At 37.1% G+C, this 22,602-nt stretch overlaps 1 protein-coding gene across 3 annotated transcripts in view; it reads right to left on the bottom strand.

The window, feature by feature from the left end:
• Positions 1 to 589: 589 nt before the first annotated feature.
• Positions 590 to 22,602, bottom strand: part of rnf24 (ring finger protein 24) — a 49,235-nt gene continuing 27,222 nt past the window's right edge. For all 3 annotated transcript variants that reach the window (XM_059554474.1, XM_059554475.1, XM_059554476.1), the window contains 5 exons: positions 21,881 to 22,030; positions 7,396 to 7,438; positions 7,147 to 7,188; positions 2,908 to 2,987; positions 590 to 1,156 (listed from right to left, as the gene is read on the bottom strand). In XM_059554474.1, coding sequence (XP_059410457.1) covers positions 1,015 to 1,156; positions 2,908 to 2,987; positions 7,147 to 7,188; positions 7,396 to 7,438; positions 21,881 to 22,030 — 457 coding nt within the window. In that variant the 3' untranslated portion in view covers positions 590 to 1,014. The remainder of the gene's footprint in view (positions 1,157 to 2,907; positions 2,988 to 7,146; positions 7,189 to 7,395; positions 7,439 to 21,880; positions 22,031 to 22,602) is intronic.

Raw genomic sequence — 22,602 nt, 5'->3', positions numbered from 1 at the left:
TATATATATATATTATTATTATTATTATTATAGAATATCTGTTAAAGTTCGAGAGAAAAAAATAAGTGTTTTTCTGCTTTTTCTTTAGCCTTTTTGTTATCTTCAAATGCTCATCGAACACGGCCTTGAACTTGAATGTACTGACATGTGTATGTGTGTGTGTTTGTGTGTATTTAACACAGCCCTCAGTTGAAAAGCATTTATATATATTTATATAAAATATATATATATATATATATATATATTTATACAAATATAAAGATGTCCAAAGATCAAATACTGCTGGGTCACATCCTCGCCTTAATAAGACAAACTCTGCATTCACATTTGTTTTGGCCACCAGCTAAAGGTCACTGCGAACCGTATCTATTTTTCCCGAGCATCAATACAAAAACACTCAAACAAACATATACACAATGGAGAGCTGCTATCCCTTTAATATACAGTATAAACCTAACCCTCTCTAATGAAAATAAAACCAATGGTTTGCTCTGTGGCTCTAAAAAAGTTTGAAATCATAAAATATAAAACAAGATCTTGCTACTATCACAAGCAACTAGGTTTGAGTTTTGTGTAAAGTGCTTAAAAAAAAAAAAAACTTTAGTTAAAAAAGTTGTTTCTGTCTTTTTTTTAAATGTATTTTTAATGTTATTTTTTTAGTCCTTGTCTTTTATTTGCCTCTCACTGGTGTCCTAAAAAAAGTGCTTTGGTGTGGAACAGTTACTTTAATCATGGCTTGGCCAAGTAAACTCAATTCTTCGTCATTGTCCCACAGGAAAAAAAAAAACTAAACCAAAATAAGATAGATTGAGTAAATCATCTATTATTGTAAATTGGAAAAAGATAATAATCCTTTGTAAAGCCACCAAGGCAGGACATGAACATATGCAGGTCACAGGTCACCGTGGCTCCGGGCACAAATCCTGTGCTCTGTCCTTGGATGAGAGCGTGTACCTGTACATGAGGGAGTGTGAAGGTAGTGGTGGTCACATTTTTAGGAGAAAAAATGAGGGGCTACACCAGGTTCTCCACTCCGGGCAGAGGCTGCTGCGTTGGGGGCACAGATTCGGACATGCTCTGCTGCTGCGCCAGCTGCAAGACGGGCATGTTGCACAGCGGGCATACCTTCCTCACCTCCAGCCATTTAATAAGGCACCTGAGACAGATACAAAGAGGTTTAGAAGGTGAAAGGCTAACAAGATAATAATCTGCCCCACATTTCTCAAATCAAGGTAGAGTATCCCACTACAAAGAGACTCTGCTAACCCAAACCACCAATAACGCTCCTGATAGCAAGTCTAAAGTGATCTCATGTGATGTCTCAGCACTGGCTGTGTGTCTTCTCCTCGCAGGAAGCCCATGTGGAATGTGAGACTGAATCTCGGGTTAGTTTGAGCGAGATGTTGCCATCTCTGCACTGATGAATAATTCACAGTAAGCACCAATCTATTTTAGGCCGTGTTGGTCCCATCAAGTAAACAAACAGATCTATGATACAGAAGTCCCCATTTAACCACTTGCACAGTTGGGATGTAGGAGCAGTGATAAAATTATTTATTTATAGATTTAATAATATTTTTATTTCACAATTTAATCATACAGATTAAAAAAAAACTTCTAAACTTCCCTGTATTTCAATAACAACCCATTATAATCAGTATGCATTAATAATAATATTTTATACATTTCTTCATTTTATAATTATTATATAATTCCAGTCATTATTTATATTTACAGATTTAATCATATTTTTATTTCACAATTGACTCATGCTAATTGAGAAAAACCTCTCTGTATTTGAATAACAGTCCATTATAATCAATATGCATCCAAACAACAACATTTTATCCATTTCATCATTTGTTATAATCATTTTATAATTTAAATTATTATTTATATTTACAATTTTAATAGCATTTTTATGTCACAATCGACTCTAATTGAGATAAACCCCACTGTATAGACCTATTATAATCAATATGGATCCAAACAACAACAAAAACAATAATAATAATTTATACAATTAATAATTTTAATGATTATTTTATAATTTTAATAATCATTTATATTCACAGTTTTTATATTTCTATTTCACAGGCAGGTTTTCTGTCCTTTATGAGTAGTCCAAATCTATTTCTTTTAAGATCTTCTAAAGAATCATGGGATGAAAGTGACAGAGGAATTTTAGGGGGGATTTTCCATAGGCGTGTCCTGCAGTTCATATTTCATAGTAGAGCGTGACATGAAAATGATATGTATCAAGTGATTTAGTGTCGCATTATATTATATTTCCATGTAGTTTATTTAGGGCCTAATTTCATAGCACACATTGTGGCCATACTGCACTGATTCTAAAATAATACACATTTTTATATGAGTTAACATACAAATAAAAACGTATTCATTAAATAATTAACTGCTCTCATTTTACCAGTTTACCATTTAATATTTGACTTCACTTCAGTGACCCATTTAAGCTATAAAGATTGGCTGGATTCCCACAGAAGCAAACTACAATGTTGAAATGTTTAAAAAGAGCAGAGAGTTCCCCACCCCTCTGATAAGTGTCCAAGCATTGCTCTGACATTTACTTTGGCCTTTACTCTGAAGTACAGCCCAGTGCAAATGTTTCAGGCACATTTCAACTAGATCAGTGGCAGAAGAACCCATGCAACACTGCAAATTTGCATTTCATTTTAGGTTTTAAGTGTGCACTTTATGTAATCTGTGCTGCTAGCAAAATCTGTCTGCCACTGTTCATCAAACAGGTGGTCCAATCTCAAACCCCAGTGTTATTTTTGGCCCAGCTGGGTCGCTCAAATAAACAGAGTGCAAAAAAGTGTTTGGTGCTGCTAGCGTTGCAGAAATTTTCCTCTTTTAGAAAACAACATATGCCAGGGTACTCACTTTCTGTGAAAGGCATGTTTACACGGGCAGATTCCCAGCTCATCTTTCTGCTTGAATTCCTCCAAACACACCGCACAAATCTAGGGAGAGAAAACAATATATTCCAGTGAACACACAGATAAAATTATTAAATCTAAACATTTTTGCCATCAAAGATGAAAACTGTTCCATTGAATACAAACAGCAAGTTATTACAAGAAATGGATGATATCCCCTTCAAAAATCAGTGAGACTTGAAGATATGTTGTAATGCAGTATTCATGAGAACTATAAGATCGACGTGCCTGAGAACATTTCTTTTAAGGCTTTTCCATCTTAAGCCACGAAATAGACTGTACTCGAGAAGTTTCCTTTTCATCAGTGGAAGCGCAGCATTTTTTGACTGCTGCCTAACATGTCTAGACCTAGTGCTGTAGGAGGCGAGTCAAACACTTTGATTAATGATCTGTCTCACATCAGAGAGTGGAATTCTGTGAACATTTGGACTTAATTAAATGCTGATGTAATCTGGAGGTTGGCAAAAGACTGGTACTGGCTATTCCACAGAAGGCTGAGGGCTAACAACAGCTAGTTCCTTTGAAAAAGTAGCTAATAAAACTCAAAGGAATTTAAAAAAAAAGAAAAGTAATCTGAGGAAAAGCCAAATAGCAAGACAGGATGTACCAGGGTAAAGATATTAAACCAGATGCAAACAGTGCTTAAAAGAAATTATGAATATTATGTATTTCCAGAAAGAATAAAAAATGTTTTCCTTCTCCCAAAATTTCACAACATTGTACTATGGAAATGACTACATTTCGTCACAGAAGAGAAAATGACTCATTTTCACAAGCTAACACCCTTGTGGCATAACTACAGCTACTGAAAGGTTTCTAAAAAAAAGAAAAAAAAAAAAGGAATTAACATAACATTTAAAATATAGGAATTAATTTATTCATATATACTATAGTGGTTGTCAGTATAAAAGCAAAAGGTTATTTGAATAATTTGATATATTAACCACTTTATTTAATAAAATACATGTTTTTATTCATTTTTATTAAATGTTTAAATTTTTTGTCAAGTGAAATCTGTAAAAGTAAAAAAATGTTGCTGGAATTCTGACATCACAGCTGCTGTTTTTACAAAATATATTCAGATTTTTCAGAATTACTTACACAGCCTTGACAAAATTGTACAATTATAAAGCAATAAAGTTAAAACTGATTTGTTCCATAGCTCATGTTATCCAGGACATCTTTCAGACCTGTAAACAAAGTAAATATTTCATCAACCTTGCTGACAGCAGATAAGGGGGCAAGGAAATGTACATCTGTACCAATTGTAAGAGAACAACAGTGGTTTCGAACAAACGTGCCTGTGCGTACATGTGTGTCTGTCACAACAGTTGTTTTCTGTTCTGTGTGTGTATCATAAAACAAGATATAGTTCAGTATAAAGTCCGAGTGCTTTAGGTGTCACTGACCCTGAGCAGGGGGTGGCTGGTGAATTATCGAGGCACAATGCTTCTCTGTTTGAAACGAGCTAGACTGCAAGCACACATCTCGCAAGAGATTGTCTGCTGATACACTGTTGGGTTTTGTGAGGAAAGAATGGCATTAACTGGCCAACAACGGACAAAATGTTTCTTCATGTAGCTAAATGGTGCACAAAAAACTGACAGTGCCTTGCCTTCACTATTGTGTTTTATACTCCAACCAAGGCCAGTCTGGTTAAAATAAACCATTCAACCATGTCAATCTCATGGTATGCCACTGTGGATCATCATGCATTTCTGTTTTATTACCATCCTGGGCCTCTTTTTCTCCTGTCTGCTGGGCTTCTGAATTGAAAGACCACCTCTGCAGTTCAAACGTGACTCCCCGGGGTCTTTCTTATCAAATGGAAATAAATATTGCTCAGTCCATTGCACACTGCCGCTCTCATCGGTTTGATCTCTCACCTAGAGAGCTGCAGCTATGCGGAAGAACAATAAAACACAGGCCACAGTTTTATCTCCGACCATTTCACTGCAGTGGAATTACGCACAATAAATCGTACTCACTGATGGTGTAATATTTATGTCTCACTGGTTGCCATCTGAGGATCCATATCTGGCACATATGTTAGATTTCTGCACCACTGTGTTTGCACATCAATCAACCGTGCACAAGCTCTACCGTACAAAGTGTCTGTGTATATAATCACCTTATAGGAAGGGTACTTATTGTTTTGAGAGTTGAGATTATATTCACTCGCCTGGTGCTGTATCTAATGCAAGCAAGGACGAGGTGATAGAGCAGTGTGAGGGTGAATAATTCTACTTATGAAGTAAATGGCCAGATCACCTTTCCAACTCATGGGGGGTTGAACTTAAAAGTTGAGCCTACATGCTGATCAAGGCTACAATTCTCGGATCAAGTGGAGAACAATTCATAGAATTCTGTCCTCATTTGCTCACCTTTAAGAAGATATTTTCCAAGTCAGTCGTGGACAACATTGGATTTCTAAGTCATTCAGATTTGGAACGAGGTTGAGAAAATTATAATGATGAGAATGATGTTTTTTGGTGAACTATATTTTATGGTAATATCATAGTTTTTGATATTTCAGAACCCTCTATGTTCCTTGGGGGGGGGGGGGGGGGGTAACTTTGCCTGGCTGTGGAGAACGTTTGTAATCTCTAATATTGTTAGTGAAAACCTGAGCACACATACAAGTGCAAACCAGACTTACCAGTACCCTGACCTGTTAAACTTGTTGATTCTTTATAAACAGTGCTCCTAAATTCTGTAGTTTACTTTAGAAATAAAGAAAACAAATCTACTTTTAATGTATGACCACATTTTTTCTGCACAATTTATGCTGTAATTTTGCAGTAAAATCTTTATAATTGTATGTGGTGGAGTGGATTTAAATGTAATTAAAAATAACTGAGTGTACTAAAATATTATTGGTAACTTAAAAGCATAATCAAATCAGCCTGGTTCACAGAAAATGTTGCCTAACAAAAAGATGGGAGCACCTGCAAATGCTGTTTAAACTATAAAACATCTTAAAAATAAATAAAATAAAAAGCCAATATCAGGCTCATGGATGAAAGTGTTTCCTCAAAGCTATTTGTGAAAAAAATCTATATCAAATAGAAAACCCTGAGTCTGACAAATGAGTGTCAAAAAGTCCAACAAAACATGAAGAAATACCATAAAAAATGAGTTTACAAGTGCAACTGACATGTGCTTGCCACTTCTGGGCAGTCTTGACCATTTTCAGGCGCTGAAAGATATGGATACTAATATAAAATCACAGACAGTGCTATTAATATTGATGACACCTCTAGCACTTCTAGTACTGGACAAAAATACAGCTCCTGGGAGAACGTTGTGTTCCTTTCCAAGATAAAATGTTACTAACTCTTTTTGAATGCGTTGCAGTTGAACAAACAGTATCATGCATACAACTGCTGTCGCATCAAATACAAATGATAAAAGCCAGATGCAACACATGATGCCAAGTTTTCTAACAAGACATAACCTAACTCATTTCAACACATGTATTCATGCACATCCAAATATACAGTTGCTGTCTGCTTTTTGAAGAGGAATATCTAACTTTAGCAATGATACTGAAAATAAAATGACCTTAAAATGAAACTATTCCTCGACAATGACCTCTTACGAGATACAGTAAGGGAGTGAAAGGCTATGAGAAATTCCAGGACAATTTGAGGATTCAACAAGAGCTCTGGTGTCCTCACACCTCAGTGTTGTTGCTAACCTTTCATTAGCACTCACATATGAAGTCAGGACACTGGCCCATTAACACAGTCATGTACAAACCATCTCGGTGAAGGTTAAGCACGTCATAGACTATTATTAAACATGGAGAGCGTACAGTACAAATCCTGTAAAAGGTCCTTATGTTCAGAACAAAGGGTAGCTCAGGTTTAACAGTCTGTAATCTGTAACCACTGAAAGGTCAAATATACAGTAACTGATATTCATGACCAATGTTTAACGTCAGCCAGAGATAAACAACAGTGCTTATCTAAACATTTTATTACAAATACACACAAAATACCAGAACTTGAATTAAATTAAAATATATTATTTTTCTGCCCGCTTCCCAAATATACCGCAATGATTGACAAATAATGCAAAATCAGTTTAGACAGGTCTATCTATCTATCTATCTATCTATCTATCTATCTATCTATCTATCTATCAAAATCCAGCAGAGTTGGATGAAAGAAAAACTCACCTCATGCAAGTTTAATTCTTTGACCTTTTCCTTCTGAATAACCTGTAAACAAAAAATAATAAGTTCTTGAATACATTTACAGTAAGTCTTAATTGCAATTTGGAAACTCAGTCTATAACCTAAACATTTGAAATTGCACGAGAAACAAACAGAGACAATTCCCTTCCACACCCATGTTAAATCATACAGTAAATAATGTACATTAAAATAATACAGTAGAGAGTTTGAATAGATAAGTCAGCGGCTCACCTGCTTGTATGCATAGAGCTCTTTGTGTGCCTGGTGCCGTAACCTAGACAAAATAAATCTTTGTTTTAATTCAGAGAGTGACATAACATTTTCAAAAACCTGTGATGGAGAGACATTGATCATACCATATTATATATAAACAAAACCAAGATCATAAATTGATCCATGATACTAAATTACAGGCCATTTTAAATTGTTGTTTTCACAGGGTTTCATGGGTGTGAAAAATGTATTGTATTTGGGTCAAGACCTCAGTTTATGTTCATATTCCAGCTGTATTTGGTCAACACTTGCCTGGATCTTATATTTCAGTCATAATTTGACAAATTGCAGCCTTCACTACCCAAAAGGCATTACTCCAGCCATTCTAAACATACATTATTTACACCACATTTGAGCTTAATCACACAATTTAACATTTAAACACATTGACATCCACTTCCACTTGACATTGGCTGCGTCCAGTTCTAGCAGTGCTGCCACAGAATATTAAATCTCTCTTCAGAGTCTCTTTAGAGTAGTTTGGGTCTTGTATTGTCTCATCAAGCTTGACCACACTTTAACAGCCTGTCTGAACCAGACTGCCCAGGCACTACCTACTCACACCGCTGCAATGCTTTACGAAGTGTGACTGTCAGACTGGAGCCAGACCCTTTAAAAGAACTATATACAGATACTCTTGGCATGATCTCAAGAAATGGAGGCAGCCAAGCAATGGACAGTCTACATTTAATACTATTTTGATCTTGAGCAAGTGCGTGTGTCACAGACAGAGAAAGAGAGAGGAAAGTGAGAGAGGAACTCTGATGGAAAATAACTGGAATGCATCAGGCATGATGCAAGAGTCTCTGGTGTAAGAAAAGGGCTATTTAAAGAAAACCAGCAAATGCCTTACACTCTATGTTTAGCCTCTAATTTGTGAACACTGAACGGTTAATGTCTGCAGGGCTGTTAGAACATTAGTATTAGTCCAATAGCTTTATCTTGGCCTTTTTTGAATGTTTGTTTACTGAATCCCTTTTCATTTAGATATGACATAATACTTACAACAAATATTACTTCCTGTGCAAAGGAAATGAACACAACATACAATACTGCAGTACCTTACAATCCCCTGCTTAGCAACAATTAACATTGCTGATTAAAGACAATAGAGTATACATTAAGAAAAGACTTAGCAAGTGAAGAAAGAGCTGGATAGATATGAGAAAAATTGAGACATGTATTGTAAAATTTACCTCCATTACAAGTAAGCTTAACCTCTCGCAGCAGAGTGAGAGGGACCTGTAAAACAGGCAGCACAGTCTAGGAGAGGAACTGACATTCTGAAAGAGACCAGCAGGTAAAGATGCAGATACTCCCTTTGGGGGAATGTATGGGTGACGATGAGGGATTTATGAGTATTTTAGGACATTTTTTATGTTTAGACTCATTGGCATGCAGAAACAATCTAACCCAGAAAGCCCTGGCACTATAATGTTGACATCTAAAGGGTCTTACAAATGTTTTTGAATTTAAAAATACACAACGCAGGGCAGTGGAATGAAAAAAAACCAAATGTTTTCTTTTTTAATTATATATTTTTTTACCTTAAAGGTATAGTTCACCCCAAAATTCTGTCATTACTTCGTGTCAAACCCATAAGACCTTAATTCATCTTCAGAAAACAAATTAAGATATTTTTGATGAAATCCAAGAGCTTTCTGACCCTGCATATACAGCAATGCAACTAAAATGTTCCCTGACCCAAAAAACGTATAAGGACAATGTTAAAATTTTACATAAGGCATCAGTGATTCAACCTTAATTTTACAAAGCTACAAGAATACTTAAGATGGCGCCTGTGCGAGTGGCATGCCGTCTATCATTCCCTACTTTGTTTTATCTTTGGCTGTTTTTATGTGCTCTTATACCCTTTTATCATACGGAGCCTATTATTTATGATCGTCAGACACTCCTGGACATTCGCAGTTATTGCATGGATGGTTTTAATGCGGAATTGGGGAATTTCGCAGATAATACCTACAGGAGCACTCTCGAGGGCATTCCTGAGTTTCTTCGTCCTTGGCCATTGGATGTTATCCCGAGGAAACGTCGGAGAAGACGTGGGAAACGCAGCGGAAAACTGGTCAGTCTAAAGATCTATCTGCGAGGTGGTCTCCGTAAGATCTCCATGTCTCGGCCATGGACCGAGGATCTGATCAGCTTCTCGGTTTAGTATACGCCGGTCCCGACATCTCGCTGGCTCACATATATTCAGTCTAACTCCCTTGCTTCTCCCAACTTCCTGGTTCGACTACAACAGGATTCTGACACTCGGATTATTACTCGACTTCGTCCGATGGGAGTAAATTCTTCAAATCTTCGCCCTCTGAGGAAAGCTTCATCTCCGGACAGCATCTTGCTTTCTCCTAAAATGGCACTGATCAATGCTCACTCCGTGGTCAATAAGACATTTATTTTACATGATTTTATAACATCTAACAACCTTGATTTAATGTTTATCACCGAAACCTGGATGAAGGTAGGAGATTTGAGCCCGTACTCTGAACTTATTCCAAATGACTATTGCTTTTATAACTCTCCCTGTCCGGTTGGTAGGGGTGGAGGGCTAGAAGTTATTGCTAAAGAAAGTTTTGGAGCATGTTGCCAAATGCTACCCTCCATTAACCCTACAAGCTTTGAAGTTCAACTATTAATACTTAACTGGACTCAACCTATTGTTTTAGCCTTAATATATCGGCCTCCGCATTTGACGAAGGACTTTATGGAAGAATTCACTGAGCTTGTTGGGGATTTAATTATTACTTACGATCGGATTTTATTGTTAGGTGATTTTAATGTACATCTATGCTGTGCTTCGGATCACTTAGCATCGGAGTTTTTGAATATCATTGATTCTTTTAATCTGATGCAGTGGGTTAAAGAACCCACACACAACCGTGGTCATATGTTGGACTTAATATTGTCTTTTGGACTCTCAATAACTGATACGGAAGTGATTGAACTACCCATCTCTGATCATTTTCCTATCATATTTAAAATGGCTCTTCCAGCTATGCCTTACATGACTGTCTCTGACTTAAAACAGGTTAGAGTGTATTCACCGCGATTTTGCGAGGCTTTCACTGAACGTTATAATGAAATCACTTCCTCAGTGTCCTATGAATCCTTATTATTAGATCTAGATGTTGAGCAACATCTTGAATCCCTAAACACTGTATGGTTGGAGATTTTAAATGCTGTTGCACCCTATAGGTTGCTAAAGCCGCAACGTAAAGCTTAGCCTTGGTTAGATCAAGATATCCGCTCCCTGAGACAATTATGTAGGAAAGCAGAAAGAAAATGGAAGAAAGACAAACTTCAAATATCCTTTACCATACTTAAAGAATGTTTATGGACATATCAGAGTGCAGTTAAGAAGGCCAAGTCTCTTTATTTTTCTAATCTGATCGAGGAGCATCATCAAAGTCCTAGAGTTCTTTTTTCGATTATCAATTCAGTATTACATCCCCCTGTACAGACTTTCCGTAATCCTACTAAAGCATTATGTGAAAATTTTCTAAATTACTTCGAGACAAAAATTATAAATCTAAGAGTTCAAATACAAGACACCAGTGACGATAAATTGACTTCAATGACTCCATTGGCTTCTTGGACTACTTTTAATTCTATTTCCTTAGACTCATTAAAAGAAATAGTTTTAAAACTAAAAACCTCTTCTAGTCCCCTTGACACTATGCACCCCCGCTATCTGAAGTTATAAATTGATATTGTAGGACCTGGCCTTGTAACTTTACTTAATAAATGCTTGCAGTCAGGGATTATCCCTGATAGTTTAAAAAGGGCCACTGTGACTCCAGTGCTAAAGAAACCCACACTTGATACATCTATCTTAGCAAATTTTCGCCCTGTGTCTGTCCTTCTGTTTATTTCTAAGGTGTTGGAAAAAATTGTCTCTCTGCGACTTCAGTCTTTCCTATCCACAAATCATATATATGAGATCTTTCAATCAGGCTTCAAATCATTACATAGTACTGAAACGGCCCTTATTAGAGTCTTAAATGACATCTTAATGATTACTGATTCGGGAGCTTCTGTCATTTTAATTATGCTGGACTTGTCTTCAGCTTTTGATACTGTTGATCACGGAATTCTCATCTCCCGACTGGAGTCCTATGTGGGTTTAGGCGGGGTAGTGCTAAACTGGTATAAATATTTCCTAACAAACAGAACTTTTTCTGTTAAAATTGGAAATTTTACTTCATCATTACGCAAGCTATCCTGTGGCGTATCACAAGGATCTGTTCTTGCACCCACTCTGTTTTCTTTATATTTACTTCCCTTGGGATCCATTTTCAGGAAACATAATGTAGCCTTCCATTGTTACGCTGATGACATGCAAATTTATCTGCCTTTGACCAGCTTGTAATGAGAATGCTGTTAGTAACTTATCAGCGTGTTTGAATGATGTAAAGGCATGGCTCTCAAAAAGTTTTCTTTTTTTGAACTCAGATAAATCGGAAGCTATTGTTTTCTGCCCTACCGAGCAAAGAAGGAAATATTTACCTAACCTTGATCTTTTAAATTTCACTATCTCAGAAAAGGTTCTGAATTTAGGTGTGGTAATTGATAACAACTTACAATTTGATAGGCAAATTGCCTCGGTAGTGGCAAAAAAAGTTAACTTTTTCCAAAATTAAATCTTTCCTATCCAATGATTCTCTTGAAGTTGCTATTCATGCCTTTATAACATCCAGGCTAGATTATTGCAACTCTCTTTATTATGGGATTTCCAAGAATCAAATCTCGAGATTACAAGTTGTTCAGAATGCAGCAGCACGCTTTTTGAAAGGTGGCAAAAAATTTGATCATGTGACACCTCTTTTGAGATCCTTTCACTGGTTACCTGTCCAATATAGAATCGACTATAAAATTTTATTATTAGTCTATAAATCCTTAAATAATCTTGCACCATCGTATTTACCGGATTTACTCCACCCATATACTTCAAAGCGAGAACTGAGATCAGGAAACAAATCCCTCCTTCGTATTCCTAGAACCCGCTTGAAAAAGAGGGGAAATAGAGCTTTTGAAGTGGTGGGCCCCACTTTATGGAATAATCTTCCTATTCATCTTAAAATGGCTTCCACTTTATCAGAGTTTAAAACAGCTCTAAAAACATATTTGTTTGGAGTGGCTTTCAATGTGTATTTTACTTGAACTTATCTTTTTATGCACTTTAATTGATTGCTGATAGTGACGTTGTTGGTACATTACGTATTTTATCGTGATTACTTTTAATATGTATTTACTTGAACTAACTTTTAATGCACTATATTTGATTGCTGATAGTGACGTAGCTGGCTGGTATGTATTTTGTCGTGATTACTGTACAGCACTTTGGTCGGCTAAAAACCGGAAGTAAATGTGCTCTAGAAATAAACAAACTTGAACTTGAACTTGATGAACACAAAGAAAACAAAAATAATGACTTTATTTAACAATTCTTCTCCTCCAAATCCGTCATCCAACTTTAATGAGAGTACCACAATGCATGCTTATGCACTCCTCTGCATGTAAATGAGGGACAGCACATATTCTTGTAACTTCGTAAAATTACAGTTGAACCACTGATGTCATGAACTATATTACCGATGTCCTTACTATATTTCCAGGTATGGGAACATTTCAGTTACATTGCTGCCTATGCATGGTCAGAAAGCTCTCGGATTTCATCCAAAATATCTTAATTTGTGTTCCGAAGATGAACAAAGGTCTTATGGGTTTGGAACAACATGAGGGTGAGTAATTAACATACCTGCCAACCTTGAAGAAATTTTATGAGTACTACAACTAATAAACATAACTAATAAACATATAAAACACATATACAAGTAGATCATAAATGTTATACAATTACTGCAATCACTCCGAACATTTTGTACAGGAGGCATAGCCCATGGAAACTTCTTACACCTGAAAATCTTGTCAGAAATAAAATTAAACTGAGGACATTCTTTCTAAATAAATAAATCAAAACATTAAATAACTGTGCAAAACCAACAGTTATCAATATCAAAATCAGTTTGCTAAAAACAAAAAACAATTTTTTTTTTATTTTCCATGCATAGTGTTTAAACTTTTGCATTGTTTAACTTGTTAAAGGTTGCAGATTTGGCTTTTTTAAGTAGTGCATCAGTGAAAGTCTCTTTGTAACAAATGATGCCTTTGGAGGCAATCATGACTTTTCTTGGCACCAGAGAACTAAACATCTCTGTGCTCATATTAATAAATTATTATTAATGTTGAAAAGAGCGGAGAATATATATTTTTTTTTCAGGTTTTTTCGGAGGGATAAATTGAAAGAACAGCATTGTTTGTTACATTTGTTACAGTTACATTTATTTGTTACATTTATATTATTTACATCAATCTTTTGAATGGTATAATATTGCATATTGTTATTGAAACTTCATAATGTTTCACTTGATTATACATTTAGTCAGGAATTATAGTTTGGAAAAAGTCTAACTAGTAAAATGTTTACACGTTATGTGAAATCCAGGGGCGGCGTTAGGGATGGGCTAAGGGGGCTGGAGCCCCGAATGTTTTCAGTAAAGCCCCGAATGTTTTTATTACCACCATGCCATCAATGAATTTTCATGCCCAATAAAGTAATTTATATTAGAATTTAATTAAATAAATAAATATCTCTTGACTCTCACGTCTACAGTGTCTGTCAATTTACGCGTTGTCATTCACACCCGACGAAAACCGCCCACTGAGTCTAGTGCTTCTGACTGACATGTAAACTGGCTAACCATCGATGAGCGTCTGTACGATCCAGCCAATGAAATGAGATCTTTTGGAGGCAGGCGGTTTGTTGGTGTGTAGTATTTTACTAGATCAATTTATTTGAAAATGAAAATGGATATTTCAAAATTCTTCTTCAAAAAATGAAGTAAAACCACCTCAGCCAACACTTGATCGCCAAGATACAACAGCTTCAGGTATCTGTAAATTTAAATCATAGTATTATATTTCTTTTTCGGTTTTAAAGAGTAACTAATTCCTAAACCAACTTTTTTTAGTTAATGATCTGTAAGAATGGGGCTTTATTAGTGCTGTTCATTGATTCGAGTAACTTTTTTGACATTGGAGTATAAAGTGTTTTAATTCTACAATATGTGGTGTAAAAACGTCTGAGTGCTGCCCTCTTCAGGTTAAATGGTGGCTACAGCAGTTGATTTTTCCTATTGGATGTTGCGGTGGCAAGTGACATAAGCGGTGGCAGGTGACGTAAGCAGTTTCCAGCTCACCACGCCCCTCTGGTACAAACTACCACACCCTTGGCAGTATAAAACCATCTTGTTCCTTCAAACTCACTGTAGTGAGTCCGCAGTTGGAATTGCGAGTATTGAAAATGACCAGGATAGACTATTATAGCATCTATTCAGCATAGCACTTATATAGTTATTTAGATTATTTCGTGTAGCCTATGTAGTTAATTAGCATAGTTGTTAGTGTAACGTTATTATTGTTAGAAGCATTATTAGTAGCATAGTATTGCATCAGTTAGGATAGCTTCAAGTTGGCATAGATTTATCTGTATTTAGTACAGTGGTCAGGATGGTACTGGTTACGACAGCACTGCTGGACTGCATAGTTTTCCAGCAGACTTTAAAATTAGGCGCCAGTGGTTGCATGCACTTGACCTGGAAGACCGCGAGTGTGCAAACTGCATTTTATGTGGGATTGCTTCTCCAACGCAATGGAGGTGGAAATGGGCTTCTCCACACAGCTCGCGCTGAAAAGCGACATGATGCGAGAGTTAAGACCGCAGTTTAAGCCAGCGGCTCGAATTGATATGAACAGACACCTCGACATCCTCCACTTCAGGTGAAGGTGGGGGAGAAAAGTCTCTACTTCAAATTAACGCTCTGTTGCAAAGTTACTTGCGTCCATAGACAGTAAAAGAAATGGACACAGCGACCCCATTGGATTCAACGGAGAAAAATGAAGTCAATTAGAAGCAAGCGCTTCCTGGGGGTCGGGCGTACTGCACTGACTCAAACTGAGCTTAATGACGTAGATGTCACGTGAGCAACATGTAAGTCTTCTAATCGCTGTGTCAATAGAAATCTGAATCACCCACCGAATCTTCCAGAGAAGGCGAGTGTGAACAGGAGCAAATTTTGGTAAGTATTCTGATTAATTATCTCCCTTGACTTTATACCTCCATGTACCCCCGGTAGCCTCATAGACAGTAAAAGATTTCCTGCGAGCATTTCCTCCTGTCCATACGGTAATTTCTCTACTGTGCGACAGAGAGTCGCTGGTTATGACGCAATCGTTAGCCTATTTTTTTACAAAAACTGCTTCTACGGGAACATAACGTAATATACAATGTAATGGGGCCTTTTATACATTCTTGTGTTTCTTTAGAAATAATTAATGGACAAATGGAGTCTTTAAACACCTCAGATGTAAAGTTATTCGCTTTCAAAGTGACGCCAAAATGAATGGGAGTCAATGGAATGCTAACAGCAGGTGAAGGTCCGCTAGCCAATGGCGGCACCCAGGGGTGCTTCAAAAAAATATGAAACCCTGCCCCCCTGGCGAAATGCGAGAAGCAACAAAATGCGTAACGTAGACTAACCATGTTCCATACACTTTTCGCTATTCACCGCATGCCAGTGACCACTCCTCCGGTGTTGAAAGACAGACAAGCTTGCTTGTGTGCTCATTCTCCGGGGGAATACCTATTATACAGTCTACACTTTGATTGATGTCTTTAGGAACAATAGTTTTTGAGAAAACTGGGGAAAAGTACCACCTCCTCCAGTGTATGGAAGATGATAGGGGTTAACGGTGTTCTGTACAGGCTTATAATGGTGTTCCGTACAGCGCTCATAACTTGATTTTATCGGCGAAAATGGACATTTAACTGATCAAAAGTGAACTGTTTATTTATTTTAACTGCAAGAAAACATAATTTCAATGTATATCAAAGATTAGTACCTTTTTATTTGATTAACATACAAGTTAATTGCTGCTTTAATAAAGGGTGCATGCGAGTTAGGCATGATTGTGTCATGATATTAATTATGACATGTGAGTTAAGCATGAACCATGTGAAAGGTTAGTGAACATCATTTCCATATCTTTCTGAAGATGCAGAAGACGGGAAAGGCAAATAATTTGCACTGATTAATAATAAAAAAAAAGGTTAACCAATGTGAAAACTTCATAAAGTAAGAGATCTCTGCTGAGTGAGGGTTGCGCTAAGTGGTCATCGCCCGCAATCGATGCTTAAACATTCCCATTTCAAAGCATTTATTCAACAAAACGTAATATATTTAACACAATACTCATAATGTTCATTTAATAAAGGCTGTAGTACTGTGGAAAACATAAGTGGAATAGAAATGTACATTCCGCTACTCTAGTTGTCTTCCCTCCCAAGCTGAAGTTTTGAAGTAAATCTTCCCCAACGTCCATTTTCAAGCGCGGTGGGCGCAACGAGCAAACTTACTCAAATCTTACTGAAACAAACAGCGGATGGTCTCTGTTTAGATCAGAGGTGAAAGAGAGAAACATAAGGATTACACAGATATATAGTTTATGTACGAACTGTAATTATTTATTCTGCAATCGGCGCTAAAACATCACCTGTACGGAACATTGTTTTGTATGGAACATGGTTAGTCTACGTTACCTAGAGAGCAGCGAATCGTACAAGCGTACTTATGGGTCAAAATGCGTGCAGAGTACGAAAAATGCGTACATGTTGGCAGGTCTGAATTAATGACAGAACTCTCATTTTTGAACGAACTATCCCTTTTAAGCGACGCATTTTTTAAAAGCCATGTCACGTGCAAGACACTGCGGGTGCAATGGTCAAACACGTCTGCCTACCGCATATTTACAAAGGAAAACTATGGAAAATGCAAAAATGTGTTTTGTGTAAATAGCAACTGAAGTTTGTGTAAGGCTGGGGGAAAGTAATCACGGACCATTCATTCTTCATAGCAAAACTACAATCATAATGTAAAGGGAATGCAAAATAACAAGATATTCATAATCATGGCCAAAATCTTACAATGTGTTTTGGTCTAGTTTCTGAGGTCAGCTAGGTCAAGAGAAACTGTAGTTTGACAAACTACAGGCAGTCATGATTGCTCACACACTATTAGGGCAGTGTTATAGTTCATCACAAATAACCTTATGACCGTTTCTCTGCATTGTTAAATAACCGGCACAGCTATTAACATGTCACAGTGAGTGCTCAATCTCAAACGTGTGTGTGAATTTCTTTCTCTTCCCATGAGGACGACTGCGCCAGACAAACACTTCTGCACCCGCCTGTTTTCTTCTCCAAGTGTGTTCGCTATTCATGGGGGCATTTCGCAATTGTGTGTCAAAGCTGGTGCATGGCTGCTACGTGCTGCTCTGTGTTTGCTCTGAATCACAACGTTCTTCACAGGTCCACTTGAGCTCACGACTCTCTCGTCTTTCACGTTATGAATGTCCACAGAGTCGCACGACTACAATTTGATTGTCCTTTGTTCAGTCTGTGATTTTCCGGATAAAATAGCAGTTTAACTAAACAGGTCAAGAGCCCAGCTCAGGCCTCAATCATTTCATCTCGAATTTAAAAGGAAAGCATCTTTTACGTTGAAATCCCTGCTGAAAAGACCTATTTCAAGCTTGTCTAGCTGGTGGACCAGTATATTCATAACTAGTTAGTTAAGTTTTAGGAGGATTAGTTTTACCAAAATTGAAAATTCTGTCATTTTTTCTCACCCTCGTGTTTTAAAACCCACATTACTCTCTTTCTTCTGTGGAACAGAAGTTTACAGTAAGTTTGTTATAAAAAGGCTGAAATTCATTCATTTTCATTGTTAGGATATTCTTCATAAATACACTTTTTTGTGTTCTACGGAAGAATGTCATACAGGTTTGGAATGACATGAGGGTGAATAATTGACAGAATTTGTATTTTTGCGTTAAAGGTACAATTTGTAAGATATTTGCAAAAACCACTAGGCTAGTGTTATATATTTTGTCCAGCTGATTACTAACAATATCTCTAATGTTTTCAACTACTTGTAAATCATGAGAAAATTCCCATTCTAAACAGTGACACGGGGCAGTGCAGTCGCCTGTCAATGACGTTAGTTACCCTTTGTTACCGCCTTTACTGATGTAGAAACCACATGACAACAGTGTCATGGACAAATGCGGAAGTAGTGTCTAGCATCCAGCAAACCACTAGCTTGCTTCAAGCGGTTCCTTATTTATTCTTCTTGCACATTTTATGGTGGATTGTGTTACTTATTTATGGAACATAATTACTGTTTACCATCTGCCGCTGGTTCTGTCGACAAGGACAACTCCCGCAAACGTAAGCGTACGGGCCAACCAAACGACCCAAGAAGAATTTGGGACAAGAGGACAGAAAGAGCGAGGATCAATATCGGTGTTGCATTTTCTAGAATGAATAGATCGCCGACAAACTTCAGCTAGAAAGAGATGCCAATCTCGCTTGTGTTTTACTCGACAGGTGAGTTGTTTTGATTGGTACCTTTACAGAAAACGTATACTATTATAACAATAAACAAGATTAGTATTATGGGGCATATACGCCAAACGCGGGGCATCGCGTCTCTAGACCCGCGCGGGGACGCGTCTGATCCATAGTCTGATCGCGTCTTTGCATTGACTTTGTATGTAATGTACTCACGCAAAACGTTGAACTCGCGTTTCCTATGTATGCCCAATTATTGTACATGTACATATATTTGTTGAACAAGTGGTAATCATTTTCATATCGCCTGAATGATTGCCGTCAGTGGTTGGGTAGAAGAAAACAAATCCCATTATTCCACGCTCCTTCTTAGCATCATCAAACTACGCGATTGTTATTGTTTAGGTAGTGGGCCCTCTAGTGGCAGGTCCTACGACCTGTACCTTCAACTAGTCCAGGTGAGTACACTAGCACACAGAAATCCCATGCTGGTACCAGCATTCAAAACACAGCATATGCTGGTCTTCTCATTAGGGATGTCTCCACCCTGTCAAAAGCAGTTGTTAAATGATGAAACAAGCTGTGAATAAGCACTCTGTGCTGTGCCCTTTTGTTTCAGCGATGCTGAATGTATTTGTGGAGGTGAAAAATTGCATGCTAAAAATGTAGTGGAAAATGCAGCTGGGTAGAATGGGAGCCTACTATTTTGGTACTTGCTGAATTTGCGATTGTTGCCATTTCCATTATCACCTGCTGGTGTAATGTACAGTATAAATATTTCAGAGCTGCTTTTCAGATGCACAGTGGCCCCACTAACATATTCCGTGAAATGTTGTACGTGAAAAGCATGCTTGTGTAGTTAACTAAAATAAATACCAGCTATTTTCACATTTTGTTAATTAATGCAATGACGGTAATGCATTTTTAAGTGCGCTTGAAGTGTCCAAATACGTTTTCTGGGGCCACATATTGTTTGTGCATGGGGGCATGACAAATGTTTTCTGGTTATTTTAATGAGGAAGTCATGAATATTTGTGACCTAATTACATGCAAGGGAGCCTGCATCTTTAAAAGCCTGGAATCTGGGCTAAATACAAACTCTTTTTATAAATGACTTGGTAATCTGACAGTTTTTCATTTAAGAATCAAGTGTTGTTGTGTTTTTTACTGATATGACTAATTTAAGATTATAAAAGATTACCAAAACAGGAAAACATTTGTAAATGCAGTAAGGGGGAAGCAAAGTCAATTAAAACAGAACTAGTATACAATAAATGGGAAAGAACTTACCATCTTCCCCACTGGTTAGGGTGAATTTGGGTAAGAGCCGCTGGTTTTCACTGTTTTATGTAAGAGATGCTACACAATTGCACATTAAAGCTTCAATATCTCTGCTCCAGGAATGACCACATGGCAACAGTGCTCAAGACAAATCTGACTAGATGACAACTCATTAACTCAGTAGCTGAAGGAAAAGGAGTTTCTTAAGCTTCATGAAGGGCCAAATATTCCCATTTCTATGTGCTTGCTGTAAAAGATCAGTATTCAGTTTTTTTTTTGTTGTTGTTGTTTTTGTTTTTTCACTGCCAGGTTCATTCTCACTTGAAAAGTAGGAAGAAAAATGTTTGTTTGGGAGTTATTGCAAAAATAAGAAGCTTTATATCCAACCACGCTGAAACTACAAGCCAAATCCAAGCAGGTAGCTAAGAGATTTTTGTTGTCAATTCAGATTATCAAGTCAGTAGTTTTCTTAGCTTCTCCAAACTGTGCTGTTTGACCTTCTCACTCTTCATGAAAAGCTTTGTTAGTGCATAGAGCATGTACAAAAACTATCTAAAGCAACAATTCCATTTCAGGGACAAGTAATCGTGATTCAAAATGCCATACAATTGCCTTGTTGTCTTGATCATCACTTATTTTAATTTTAAAAGTTTAGGACTATATTTATGAGCTGAACACACCATGCATACGAAAATGCTGCTTTGCAATAAAGCTGTTCAGGCATGCCATCAAGACATGGTTTATAGACCAGTTGGTTTAAATGTGTATTTTAAACGTATAAACAAATAAATGCAAATGACATTATGGTATGACTGTGTAATTGACAGAGAAGTCTATTTAATGAAATTTTAACAACCAACCTTAATTTACTCATAAATCCAAAATTTCAGAGGGAACCCATTCTGAAACTGAACTGCTCTATTTGAACCAAACAACAACAAACCATGTTAATGTGTACGATTAGCTTCTCTGTACTTAGCAAAAGTATAAATCAATAAAACTTGCTGATTTATGTCTACTTCTGTGTTGGACAGCCACTAACAAGTAAGGTATGGCTCTGAAATTCAGAGTTGGTTCAGTCTTCAAAGTAAGCATGATAAAAGCTGCCTCACATGGTATGAACTCGGTATGAAGATGAAAGAGAACTTCTCCGTTCCATCACCATCTGTCAGCTCTCCTCTATCCTCTCACAGAAGTCTTTTAAACTCCCTTCCATTTTCTTTTGACCTTTGAGCATGGTGCATTATGCAGTTGTCTAGATGAACACCAGTCTACACATTTGTGATATAATCTAAGGCAGTTAGGTGTCAGCACATGAGGTCCATAGATAATTATGTTACTTTTATATTTGTGGTGTAATTGTGACTTTAATGATGCACATTGGTCCTGTCAGCAACACTCTACACCACACACTCCAACTACACCCACTTGTTCATACTGAGTGAGTTTCCTTTTCAGCTTCCAAACAAATCATGAGGCAAATTACACTTACAATGTGTGTTAGCTGTTTAATTACAACAGTTCCATTTTGTAGCCTGTATGTTTAGGGATTAAATCAAGACTTTCAATCTGTATAATTTACTGAAGAGAATAAATAAGCAAATGTATGGCATTTTAAAGCTTGTTCACACATTCTGCTGCCACACACAGAGAAAAGTCAGGTGGTCTTACCGAATCAGGTAACAGCAGAAGAGTAGGCTGAGGATGAAGACGAAAATGGCCGTCCCGAAGACCACGATGTAGATATTCAGGGGAAGGTTCTGGAACCCTATATTTGGCATCCTGAAACTGTAATGCTGTAAATCTGAGGTCATGGATAACCTAGAATGAAAGGGGAAAAGAGACAAAGAAACATCAGTGAGTGATTTATTTATCACAACACTAATGCAAATGCTAGCAGACCACATGCCCTTTAGTGTAGTAATCCATTCATGCTGCGTCAGCTCAATCTCAAAGGAAAATAATCACCCTGTCTGCCGATGCAGGTATAAGTGAATGTTCTTGTCACGACACTATTAGATGACTCATTTGCATACTTGTTATGCAACTAAAGTTAGGAGATGTAGTAGTTAATATCAGTATAAAAACAACAAAAGTCAAAGATAAATGCCTTTTATAATAGAAAATAAAAGTTTCTTTGGAAGTAGCAAACCCTTCCAAATAAAACTCATAATGTCACTAAATAATGTCTTAATCCATATGATAACATTTTAGGGTTAGTCTAAATAACATTTTTAAGAAAACAGCAGGAGTCAGTGTTTGTGTGTAGCTCTTTGTTTGTTTACATGTGTGAGTGAGAGTTTTCACTGGACATTCTTTATGATGTTACTCCCGCCCTGCACGGGCATGTCTGGACATGCCTTTAGTAGACAAGAGACACGTTAGATGATGTG

The sequence above is a fragment of the Carassius carassius genome, chromosome 7 (genome assembly GCF_963082965.1).
Source record: "Carassius carassius chromosome 7, fCarCar2.1, whole genome shotgun sequence".
In the NCBI taxonomy this organism is placed as follows: Eukaryota; Metazoa; Chordata; class Actinopteri; order Cypriniformes; family Cyprinidae; genus Carassius; species Carassius carassius.
Note: the sequence above shows the minus strand (reverse complement) of the source record. Positions and strands in the feature narration are given on the sequence as shown.